The 12363-nt window shown below is 59.0% G+C and overlaps 1 protein-coding gene across 1 annotated transcript; it reads left to right on the plus strand.

Moving 5' to 3' along the window:
* The first annotated feature begins 1185 nt into the window (after positions 1 to 1185).
* Positions 1186 to 1926, plus strand: IER5 (immediate early response 5). The gene has a single exon (XM_086617787.1). The coding sequence runs from the start codon at positions 1186 to 1188 to the stop codon at positions 1924 to 1926; it is 741 nt and encodes a 246-aa protein (XP_086473913.1).
* The last annotated feature ends 10437 nt before the right edge of the window (positions 1927 to 12363 follow it).

A 12363-nucleotide genomic window follows, 5' to 3' on the forward strand; every position in this document is an offset into this window, starting at 1 on the left:
CTGTGCTCTCCTTTTGGGGGGTCTGCAGACGAATCTCTTGGAAAAAAAGGAATGGAAGTGAGTTGTTGTGTGTCAGCTGGGAACGGAAACCGATGCTCTGGGGCAGCACATTGAACTTCCTTAATTTTGATCCCTTTCACTTTTTGCCTCCTTGCAGATTGTTGTTGCTCCTCAGTGGAAGAAGGAGGGTCTCTGCTCTGAGCCCTGAAACATCCTCTAGTTTGCCCAGAACAGGAGCTGCGTGGAACTTTCTTGGAGGCTTCCCTGGTGCCTAGACCTGCATCTGGAGGTGGTGGGTTGTCTCCTGTGGCCACCAAGCTGGCCCTGCCACCGGGTTTCACAACTACAGCAGAGCGAGGTTTCAGTTCCCAAATGAAATTCTCAAGGTTGCTGCAGTCCTCATCACCACTGGCAACGCTGGGGGCCTGTTGTCCTCCCCCATCCTTCCTTGTAGCCTTTCCCACCCCCTGTGTGGATCTTCCTCTTTTGTCCTGGGCTTTCTGTGAACTTCACAGCCAGACCCCCGGAACAGCTCTCGGCCTGGCAGCTGGGCAGGGATGGCTTTCTGCTCAACATCGGGGCAGATTTTCCTTGAAGGTGTAATTCCCCTCCAGTTCCTTCTCTACCACGACAAGATGTCGGAGATCAGTGCTGAAATCGGGGACACGTTTCTAATCTGCACAAAACAGGGGTTGCTCTTGGTTTGGTTTGGCTTTTCCCCCCCCCCCTAGAAATGTTTCAGTTGTTTTGCTCAAAATTTCCGCTGCTGACTGTCGCTCTGATCAAGTCAGTGTGGATTTCAGTGAAGGTGGGGTGCTGCTGCAAAACCTGGGGTGCTGCAGAGCTGGGGTATCGCAGGACGCCTGGCTGCCGTCCCTCGGTCGGGTGGGCCCCACCAGCAGCCTCGTGCTGGCGTTGCCGCTTTAAGAGTCCTCTCCGCGGGGCGAGCTTTCGAACCCGCTCTCCTACCTCGCCATTGGCCGGCGCGGGCGCGCGGGGGCCAGCCGGCAGTTGGAGCAGCCGGCGGGCGCCCTGATTGGCCGGGGCGGGGGCGGTATAAAAGGCGGCGGGGCGCGTGGGCTCCCCTCAGTCGGCGGCGCGAAGAAGCAGCGTGCGGAGCCGGCGGGCGCGTCTCGGTTCGGCTCGGCTCCCCGCGGCCCGGCGCCCACCTCGCCCCCGTCCGCCATGGAGTTCAAGCTGGAGGCGCACCGCATCGTCAGCATCTCGCTGGGCAAGATCTACAGCGCTCGGGGCCAGCGCGGCGGCCTCAAGCTCCACAAGAACCTCCTGGTGTCGTTGGTGCTGCGCAGCGCCCGGCAGGTCTACCTGAGCGAGCCGGGCTGCCCGCCCGAGCCGCCCCCCGCCGCCTGCGGGCCCCCCGAAGAGGAGCCGCCGCCCTGCACCGCGGCCTGGGCGGCCGGCGAGCCGCCGCCGCCGCCCCCGCAGGACGAGGCGAGTAGGGGCGGCCCGCTGCTCCCCGGCGCGGACTGCGAGGGCCCCCGGCCGCGGCGCTGTTGCTGCGGCTGCAGCTGCTACTGCGAGGCCAACCGCGCGGACTGCGCCGCCGCCGCCGTAGGGCCCGCGGCGCCCCCGCCGGCACACTGTCCCCGGAAGCGGAGCGCCGGCGAGCGGGGCCAGGCGGGCTCCCCGGTGAAGAAGCCCCGCCGCGAGGTGGAGGAGCCGCCGCCGGGCGAGCAGGAGGACATGGAGACGGGCAACGTGGCCAGCCTCATCAGTATCTTCGGCTCCAGCTTCTCGGGACTGCTCAGCAAGGAGCCCCAGGGCCGGCGGCGGGCGCCCCTTGACGGTAGCGAGGCGGCGGCGGCGACGCCCGCGGAGACTGCGGCCGAGCCGGGACAGATCTGCTGCGACGAGCCGGTGCTGCGGACCCTCAACCCCTGGAGCACGGCCATCGTGGCCTTCTGACGCGCCGGCTGCGAGCCGCAGAGACTCGCCCTCCGCCGCGGGGAGGGGTGGCCCGGCCGACGGACGGGCAGCCGGACCGAGAGGTGACACCTCCCCGCACCCCCCGTCCCGTCCCGCTCCTCCCGCACCGCCGGTCTGGCGGAGGAGGGCGCCCGCCGCACCGGGCAGCGCCGCGGGGCTCCGGCGCGTTGCCCCGCCGTACGGGAAGGACCGCGGGGCAGCAGCACTTCCCCTTTCCCCGCCCGCCGCCGGCACCCCGGGTCCGGGCTGCCGGCAGCCGCCCTGGGAGCGCCCCCGGCCAGGCCCTGCCCTGCCCTCCCGGAATTCCCTTTCCCGGCGGGGCCGCCGCCCTCCCCGGCTGCCGCCGGTACCGGGGGCGCTCCCACCGGGTAATATTTTAAGCTTGGAAAGTATTAAGTTTATTAAATAAAGTCTTTATTTTGGAAAGGTTTAGGTCAGAACTATTACACGGTGCTTTTAAAAAGTGTTTATTAAGAGAAACGAAGTTTACAGACGCTCTGGTGGAAAGTCCTTGAGCCTGTTTGTTAGGCTTGGTGACTCCCGGTCTTTGTTGTATAAAGGCTTGGGGTTCCCGAAGGGATTTTTGTACAGTATTCTTCTTCAGTGGTGTATCTTGTTTTGTATAAAATGTAATTCTACGTGTACAACACGTATTAAATATTTTCAACTGTATAAGCCTAGTCCTTGTTCGTGCCCCCAGTTGGCTGGGGGGGAGGAGGAGGAGGAGGAGGGCTGCCGGGAGCCAGGGCAGGCAGCAGCCAGGGTGTGGTTGCTGCATGTCTGTGGCTGGATCCACCCTGCCTTGCCAGAGGCTTGGGGTGGGTTGGAGTCCAGCTCTGCTGGGAGCTGGGAAGAAAGGAAACTTCTGTCAGGGTGACTGGAGTCTGTCCCAGGGTTTTCCAGGTGCTCCTGCTGCTCCTCTGGCTGCAGCTTCTTCCCAGGGACCGGAGCTGCTGTGGCATTTGAGGTCTTACTCAGAAAGTACCTAATGTGCAAAGTCACTCTTCTCCGTGGGTGGAAAGCGGTTGCTAAATCCCAGAAGAGCAGCTGTGTGCGGTCCCGGCCCTGTGGCATGGCCGGTTGGAGCGTTGGCCTCCGGCTTCGCCAGATCCAGGGTCTGGGCTGGGGGCGTGCGAACGGATCCTTCCCGGACGCAGCCTGTGCTCATGGCCAGCTGCTCCTCTGCCAGAGGTTTTTCCAGTGCCTCATGTTCGCTGTTACTTGCGGAAGAGTTAAAATGATGAATATCGTGGCTTTTTTTTTTCATTATCAGTAAAACTACAACTGGGTTAAAGTTCCTCCTTTTGGGGGTGGGGAGAAAATTTTGGCCTTTGCTTCACAGCAGATTGCCCTGAGGCCTTGTAATTAGACCCAATCGTGGGGGAATTTTTTTTTTTTCCCCCTTACTTCTTGCTGGGAGATTCACCAGAGGCTTCTCTGCTCCTATTTAATGAACTTTCCAACTGAGGATTGCAGCTCTTGCGAGTCAAGGAAGATGTTTGTGTGCTGTGAAAGGCAGCCTGGGATATCTGGCTGAACCTCGGGGGCCCGGTTTGGGCAGGAGGTGGGAGATGATTGATGAAGCTTTCTGCTCTCCGCGTGCTCTGGCACGGCTGGGAGAGGCACGGTGCCGGGAGGCAGTGCTGTCCCTCACGGGACATCGGGATCGCAGGCTGGGGTTTTTACACCTCGTTTCTGCGAGAACTGGAGGTGTCAGGCTTGGTCCTCCTGCAGCACAAGGAAGACAACGAGGGAGGACTTGCGGTGGGGGAGAAGGTGGCTTAGAGGGAGCTCTACTAGTTTGTGTACAAGTTAGTAGCTCCCTGTTGTTGCGTAAAATCGAAAGTCCTACTGTCTTAATTTTCTTGATAATTGCACTTATGGTGACACACCATTTTAGTCTGGTAGCACCAAGGAAATTGTGTGTGATGAGACATTTCTTTTCGCTTGATGACCTTTGGGAGGTGACAGGAAGGGCCTGTCCCTGCTTCGCTTGTACAAATGCTCTCCAGGAGAGCCCTATGGTCCAACAGTGTGGCTGTCGGGTGGGAGATAAAAATCACCTTGAGACCTTTCTAGCTTACTGGAGAGGAGGAAGGTGGCTACAGAGGACTTTTCCCTCCAGTTCTTCTGCTCCCTTGCAGAAGAACACTGCACTCTCGGGGCACAGCCTGCTCTCGTGGGTCAGAAGCTGGGCTGGGGGAAGGAAACGGCCTCCTGCTCCTGTACAAGCATGGCTTCCTTCCTGAAGCAAGGGAGGGAGGGCTTCAGTCCTGTTCCTCGTTTGCCAACAGCATCTCCATGGAAGCAGATGGTTTCGCCCAGGGCATACAGTCAGCTCCTGAGTGCCAAAATAGGATGGGGGGACTCCTGCTCTTGGCTGTTGGAGAGTGATCAAGAGCAGCTCGGTGTATCTAAAGATTTTTCTGAGCACCCAACTGCTGGAAGAGAATCTGGTCCAGTTGGTTCATGTGGCCCTGGTGTCCCGGCACAGATCACCAGCAGCGCTTCTATCTATTCCATCTTCCAGAGAGGAGTTGTGCAACGGATTAATTGCTGTTGGCCTCTGCAAATATGGCAAAGACTACCGAGAGATGCCAACGCAGCTCCCTCTGGCTGGCCTGACCTCTCTGGAGCTATCTGAGGTGAGCACGTTCTTGCTTACTGGCTGATGACCGCAGTGCTGTGTCCCCAAAAGACCCGGTCCAGCTCCATTGGCTGCTGGAGCCATCTCTCCTGCGCCTCACTTGTTTTTGTTACGTGTGGGGTTCGCTCCTGGGGATGTGAGTGTCCCTGGGGAGCCAGCTGAGGGGGCTGGAAAAAATAAATGAGACAGAAGAGCTGCCAGTGAGCTTTGGCTCGTATAGAGGGGTCTGAACCTCCACTGGAAAATGAGTCTCAAATCAAAAAAGACCCATGATGATGATGCTGTGTTACTTTTGGAATCAACTTTTCTGCTCTTTGTTTTGGTTTTTTTCCTCCCCTGGTATCTTTTTTTTTATTATTATTCCTGTAATCACTTTTAGCTAAACAGGGTCTGTTTTCCTTAATTCATCTGTTCCGTCAGGCTGCTTCGATCCCTGGACTTTTCCTTATGCTGGTGGCGCTGCCTTTTGATAGGCACAGAGGTGAGGGTGATGGGATGGGACAGCTGAGCAGGGAAGGGGGAATGGGCTGGAGGAGAGGCTGATGACCCAAACCTGCTGCCTGGGCCAATGCTGAGGGAAGGAAGAGAAGTGCCTAAATAAGCCGGATAAAAATAAAAACTCCCATCACTTGGAACTGAGGGTGACTCCTATGGAAACTACCTCGCGGGATCAAGGAGGATATGACTTCATGGCGAGATGGCAGGATCCTCACCTTCCTATAATAGCAACGAGCTGTTGGAAGCGCTTGCCCAGGCTGCTGCACTTCTCCCCCCCACCTCGCAGCTCAGATGAGGTCGTCCGGGAGGAGAGAGGTGCTGGGAAAATCCCTTGGTGCAGCTGGAGGGTGGGATAGATGCCGGCGGAGGGAGCTGGGAGTGCGATGGCCGTGGTTCCCGGGTGTTTTTTGGGAGGAGGGCGAGTGGCAGGCTTTCACTTTTCTTCTGCTGTAATGGGCAGGGAATGATTGCTGGCTGCCGCTCCGGGTGGATGAGCTGCGGCTCTCATCAGGGATACCTTCTAGAGAGAGGGAGTTATTTAAAACCAACTCTTGCCAATAAAGGAGTGTTAATGGTGTGAATCATCTCAGCCTCTAAAGGGGTGGATGTATGTCTGGCCCGGGAGGGTTGCCAGGCAGAGGCCAGAGGAAGCCCACAGCACTGCAAGGCGACGGGCAGCGAGGGGCCAGGGCTTGCGGGAGGCTCCAGATTTCACTCCGGATGCTCTCGCTTCCCTCCTGGCCTGAACCGACCTGGCTTTACCCGCCCGTCCCTCCTCCTGGGACAGAGGAAGAGAGGAAGGCTCTGCACCACTCACTGCTGCAGCATCCCGTGTCAGCGCTCAGGAATCTGGCGAGCTGCTGGGAGGGAGCAGAGGGAGGCAGGGAGGCCGGCCAGCGCCAGGGGCTGTGTGCCTGATGGGGCCTCTCCCTGCCTGGGGAGCTGGGGGGGTCACCGGAGCAGCCCTGGAGGGAAGGGGGCATGCTTTGCTAAGGGCTAAAGCCCCGGGCAAGGTTTTTTTGGGGGAAGGGAGGGCTGCAGAAGTGCTGTGGGGCAGTACTTCTTGCTTAAACGATGGATAGAAGCATGTCTGGATCCACCCGCCCCCCAGCCCTCTGCTGTGGGGCTGGCATCTGTCTCCAATGTACTGTGCTTGCTGGTGACACTCTGCCAATATATATTTAGGGTGGGTGGAGGGAGGCCCCCTCCCTGGTTCCCAGTGGGCTGGGCAGGGCGAGGGCTGTGTGGGGTGCTTGCAGGGGAGCGGGGGCTTCCAAGGAGCATCTAAGTGCCTTTGTGAAGCTGGAGCGGGGCAGAGAGGGGGGTTGGCACTGAGAGGGGATGGCTGGTGGAGGGAGAAGCTGGTGGGAAAGTGCCTGGAGCTGCCTTGGTACGGAGGGATCCCAATGGAGAAGAGCTATTCTAGGCCAGCACAGGTCTTGGAGGCAAGGTCAGGGCCAGGCGAGCACTGGGATGCGGTGACCAACACAAACAACTCCGTTCTCCTGGTCTTCTGGTTGTGATTTCTGCTCTCGACATGCAAACCCTGCAGGGCCTCCCCTCCCCTCCCCTCCTGCTCCCCAGCTGGGCGAGAGCTGGCCTGGCTGCCGTAATGAAATGCAGAGCTGCTTGGGAGAGCGCAGGGAAAAAGGCTCCGTTTGAGGTTTTGTGCCTCTGGTTTCCTCTGGCCCCCGCTCCCAGCGGGGTGATTTATTGGTGACGGAGCCTGGGCAGAGGGGGAGGGAAGGGCTGGGAAGTGCAGGCAAATAGTCATCATGTGTTTCCCAAGCACTCACGAGAGGTGGAGGGGGATAAAGGGATGAGAGGAAGGCAAACTGCCTGGGCAGGGGCTGTAGAGCATCATTTACCGGAGCTGAGCTCTCCTGAGCTTGTCCCAGTTGATCCAAGGTGATGTTGAGCACTTTGCACACCAAAGGACTGGCTTGGTGGTGGATGCACTCTCCCTCCAACCTGATTTCCCCACCTTCCCTCCATCCTGCTCTCCCTCCAACCCGATTTCCCCACCTTCTCTCCATCCCGATTTCCCCACCTTCCTGGCTTCCCTGCTGGGCAGGCAGTGGGGCGCTGAGATCTGCCTGCAGGCAGCTGCTCCATGACCAGACCACCTCTTCTGGCCCAGCCTAGCCTTCAGGACTTGCTGGTGCAGGCAAAGGGGACGGTTCATCTTTTTTCCCTTTCCTAGAGCTGTGGCTGAGGAAGCCAGCCAGGCCTTTCCGATGCCGCCGGAGAAGCGGAGGTACCAAATGCTGCTGACCTGTTTTTGGGCACCTGTGTGAAGCAGCTGCCTGGCTGCAGATGAGTTTGCTGCTTGCAGCTACTTTAGGCTCTGCCACCTTGCTCCGGCACCCCCAGCAGCGAGCTCTCCCTCTCTCCCTTTCATGCGGGATGCTCTGGTGTGCCACCACGCTGCAGGATGACCTTCTGCGCAGGAGAGTTGGGAACGTGTGTGGTTTTTCCTAGGGGGAAGGTCTTCTCCTCCTCCTCCTCCTCCTCCTCCTCCTCGCCTCTGCTGACAGCGCCTGACCTCAGCTGTCGTCCCTGGTGGTGCGGGGGATTAATCCGAGCCTCGGGACAGGTTGAGGCATGTCCAAGGCGGAGGAGAGCTTCATGCGTATGGACACAGAGGAAGGCACAAAAACAATTCCCAGGGAAATATTTTCCTGCTGCTTTTCCTGACAGCGAGCAGAACGGGAGGAAAAGACCTGGCTATACATCGCTTGCAGGACGCTCAAGCCCTGGATCTGCTTTTCCTTGGCCTCAAGCACCCTGGGAAGCTCAGCCCCGCGCCCCAGACCCCCACGGGGTGAGCCTCAATGGGTGCTCGACCCCCAGCACCTGCTGCCCACCAAGCTCTGGAGTGTGCGGAGCCGACTCGGAGCATGTAAAAAAGTGAAGGGAAACCTCCCCACCCCGGAGCAGCAAGGCAGGGTCTGCTGCTGGACTCTGCCCTTTGCCTGCTCCGGCCTCGGCCGCACTACTCCTCCTCCTCCTCCTCCTCCTGTGGCTGTTTGCTTTGGCAAGCCCTGAGCTTCCTCCCGCCAGCAGAACCCCACAGCCCCGGGACAGGCGGAGCGGGAGGGGAAGCCAGAGGCGAGGGACAGGGATGGTGCCTGTGGGGAAAGGAGAACAGGGAGGGAAGTGGAGAGGGAGATGGTCAGCTGGGCTGGGGCACGCTGGCCTGGCCGCCAAGGGCAGGAAGGACGTGGCTTGCTCGGAAATCTGGAGGGTGGGCTGGGAAAGGCAGGAAAGGGGAGCGAGGGCAGGAAGGAGGGAGCGTGTCCAGAGTGAGGTGTGGAGGCAAGAGCCCTCGGACCATGCCAGGTCTGGTCTGTGGAGTCCCATGGGTGCCTGCTCCCCTGGCCCCGGGGCCGGGGGGCTGGCACGCTGCAGTGCCCCGCTCCCCTTCCCGAGCAAGGAGAAGGATGCGGGCAGCGTGATGCAGGCAGCAGCGGCTCCCCCTGCAACATCCCTTGAGAGCAGGGGTCCCAGCCAGAGCGTGGCTGGAGCATTGCTGGAACAGAGGGGCAGGAAAGGGCTGTTTTGGCAACAGGAGGTAGAGGAATCTCTGCTAGCCATGGCCTGCTCCATTCCCCGGGTTTGCTCCAGCCAACCCCGGCGTCGAGCAGTGTGGGTTGGTGCTCCGACCCAGGGCCGAGCACATCGGCAGCTCCCGGGGCAAGGGTGCTGCCCATTTGCACCCAGCTCGTTCCCAGGGGAATATTTGACCCTGTGGGCCCTCGGCGTGGTGGAGAGGCTGGGAGGAGCTGCATCCGGAGGAAGGCACGGCTCCCGTGGGAAGGCAGGAGGGACGGAAGGACGGACAAGGGAGGGAACCAGGGCTTTTCCTCCCTCCTCTGCAGCACGGTGCAGCTGGCCAGGGAGAGTTGCAAAACGCTCGCTGGTGTTTTCACGCCAGGATTTACCCTTTTCCCGGCTCCAGCAATCGGTGAGGGCTGGTGGCAGCACCCGTCGGCAAATAGCCGGTGCCACTTGCTCAATTGCTGTGGGCGGCGAGTGGCCCTGCCCTGTGGCTTTTGTATTAATGGAAAGCAAATGTCAGAGGGATGTGAACAGCGGCCGGAGGGATCTGAGTGAATCCCCACTGGATATTCATAGCATCATTCTCCCATCCTTTCTCAGAGCGTGGCTCTGTTTCTAAAGGGTAGCATCAGTCAGCTTGTTGTGGGGTGAATTCCTCCCTGCTGTATCCTTGCTGAGGTTTTCCAGGGAGAATGGATGCATTTTGTGTTAAAGAGCTAATTTGCGAGGAGGTGGCCGGGGCCACGCACGCTGCCCGCTTGTCCTTGTCCCTCTTTGGCCCTGCAGTGCCCCGTGCGTGCTGGGCTCCCTAGAATTCCCTCCCTGGAAAGGGCAATGGAGATAGAGTTTGCCTTCAGCTCAGGAGAGCGTGATGTGATGTCCCTGGTTGGTGGCCAGGCAGGGAGGGACCAGCCACCTGGTGAGCCGAGCACGGAGCCGGGCTCTGATCCCAACCCCGCCGTGGTGGCAAGGTCGGTCCCATCCTAGATCACCCTGGCACCTCGCACCCCCGGTCACAGCCTGCTCCTTTGCTCTCAGCTTGCCATGGGAGCCCGGCAGTCCCAGTAACGGATGTGCACTGGAAAAGTATCACCTCCACAGGCTGGCAGAAAAAAAAAAGGAGGAAGACTGTTCTCGTTTTCAAGGCACCTCCTGGCTTTTCCTGGCACAGGTGGGTGCTCTGGGAGTGCTGGCGATGCCATGGCAGAACCCGGTGCTGTCCCAGTGACGGGGACCCTCCAGCCACTCCTGTTGGATGGGGACACTGCACTTTCCCACTCCCTATGATGTGACACAGCAGTCCCTTGGCATCGGTGAGGGGCAGCGGGTGGGCTGCTGGCCACATGCTGCCAGAGACGAGGTGTCAGGTGGCGAAATGGTTTGGGTCCCCTTGTGCCACCATGGCTGGTTTGGAGGCTGGTTTGGATGCTGGCCCTCGTGAGACTTAAACCCCATGAGATTAAGGGGTTGCCCTACCCCATACCCCGCTGCTTTGGGGACATGGTTGGTGTCCAGGGACCTGCTCCTGGGAGATCTCCAGTTATGATGGTGTTACCCAAAACCAGCTGTGTCAATGTGTCTGTTCAGATAAGGAGTTTTTTGTGTCTAAGGGCTGGCCAGGCAAGGTGCAACGTGCTGCTATCACTTACCGGAGCTGGTGGCCTGCGACTTGTTCCTACAAGTACCTACACCATGATTCATGTCTCCTGCTAAAGACCAGCTCCAGCGTGCATGGAAATCAGGGTGAATTCTTTCAGTGGTGCCAGGGGCAGAAGATTCATCCTCCTCTCTCCTGCTCCTCCTCTGCCCTGCGAGTTCCCACGGTGGCAGGTTCCCAACAGGAACAAGGGCACTGCCCCATCTGTCATCGGATGTGCTTGAAAGCGCTCGGCTCTGGTGGGAGGAATTGCAGGTGACAGCCCTGTGCCTCCTAAAACGTGATGGCCAGCTCGTTTCGCAAGTGGGTGCATTAGTGCTGAAGGTTACGTCTGTGTTCTGGGTCCGGGTTTGGTGCCAGAGTCCCCTGGGAAAGGTGGGCTCAGCCCCCACCCAGCCATGGCCAGCACCTTGGGATGCAGCTCAGCCAGGAAAGAGGCTTCGGGAAGGAAAAAAGGTGACTATTTCCAATTCTGTCGCTTACATATGAATATGGCCAGAGCCTTTGGGTGTAATCCAAGGTGCCCTGGGTGAGAAGATGCGGGGAGAAGACAGGACCCAACTGAGAGCGGGCAGTCCATGGAGCTGCTCTTATTTCGTTTCCTTGGACAGCAAAGCCCTCTTGTGGAGGCCAGCAGCAGCTTCCAGAGAAAAACTGGCTGCTGCCACGTGCTGCTGCTTCCCACGGAGACCCTGTCCTCTCCCTGGGACACCGTCCCCTGGGGTCCCACAACAGGGCTGGCCCACAGGCCCAGCCTGAAAGCACGTGGGACAGTCCCCCACTACAACCCTGAAGGGCCCGTCAGCACCTCGGCTTTGCACGTCGGTGTTTCATCCCATGGGGAGTCTCAGGTTTTTCCAGGGAGCTGCTGGATCTGCTCTCCTGGCTCTGGTGGGAGATGGTCAGTGCCCGGTGGGGTGGCCAGGTCCCTCAAGGTGCACCTTAGAAGGCGGGAAAGGTTGCGACTTTGGCTTGCTTTATGGGCCACTGCTTTTAAGAACAACCCAAGACACCCCGGTCTGTAGCATCTGTCACTGGGATTGACGCTGGAGTGGGACAGTGAGCGCTGGTGCCAGGGCTCGTGCTGCCTGGGTCTGCTCCAGACCCTGTGTGCATCACCATGTCCTCAGTATGGATAACTCCCTGGGGCTGACAGCAGATGGTGTCAGACCTTTCCTTCTGGAGGTGCGAGGCTCCTTAAAGAGAGCTCCCACAGCACAGGGGTGGGTGGCTTTGTGCCACTGCATGCCCTGGCAGGGCCCCTGTCCTGTCGTCTGACTCTCATGGCTGAGCCATTGCTATTCCAAGGTGACACATGAGCCTTATCTACTGCAGCATATCTCAGTCCACCTGGGACCATCATGGTTGGTAGTGGCATGTGTCCCTTGGGCTGCCCACACCAGGTGTGAGCAATCACATCACCCAGCATCTCTGCTCCTTCACCCAGCCTGGGCCACCAGCTTGCAAGGAAGCTTTTTTCCAAACAATACAGCTTGTTTGGCTCTTTAAATCTGGCAGAGATGAGCCATTGCTTCACCTGCAGAGCTGGCTGGCTGATGGCAGGGTGCTAAGTGGCCTCACCTGGGCTTTCCACCCACACCCTATACCAGAGGCTGTATTTAAGCTCAGCCCAGGGCTCTTAGTTCTTAGCTGAGCTGTCTGGGGGATGCTGTCCTGCTCTGCTCATCTGGGGTTCCCCCTTGGCCCTGTTTGCAGTCTGATGCTTGATGGTGGAGAGCGCAGTCAGCCTGAAACACTGTCTACTGCCTTGCTTACGGGTGAGGAGTCCAGGTAAGGTCTCACCCTGCAAAGCATGAGGTGTGGGGCTGGGGGAGTTCTGTGCTGAGCCCTGGGGTCCTGCCCATGTGCTGGGCTGATGGAGCTGCAGCACTGATTGTGGAGCATTGTCCTCTGCCTGGTTATATATAGTATATTTAAGTGCCTGGAACAGCAAACAAGTAGCTTGAAGGGGTTATTTGCACTTTATTTTGAGGTGAACACTGTTTAATGGTCACTTTCCACATATTGCTCCTTTGTGAGCCCTGGTTTAGTT

Source organism: Tauraco erythrolophus, chromosome 10 (assembly GCF_009769465.1).
Source record: "Tauraco erythrolophus isolate bTauEry1 chromosome 10, bTauEry1.pri, whole genome shotgun sequence".
NCBI classification, from domain to species: domain Eukaryota; kingdom Metazoa; phylum Chordata; class Aves; order Musophagiformes; family Musophagidae; genus Tauraco; species Tauraco erythrolophus.

Coding starts and splice junctions, on each gene's coding strand:
- IER5 (XM_086617787.1), top strand. CDS start 1,186: ATGGAGTTCAAGCTGGAGGCGCACCGCATCGTCAGCATCTCGCTGGGC.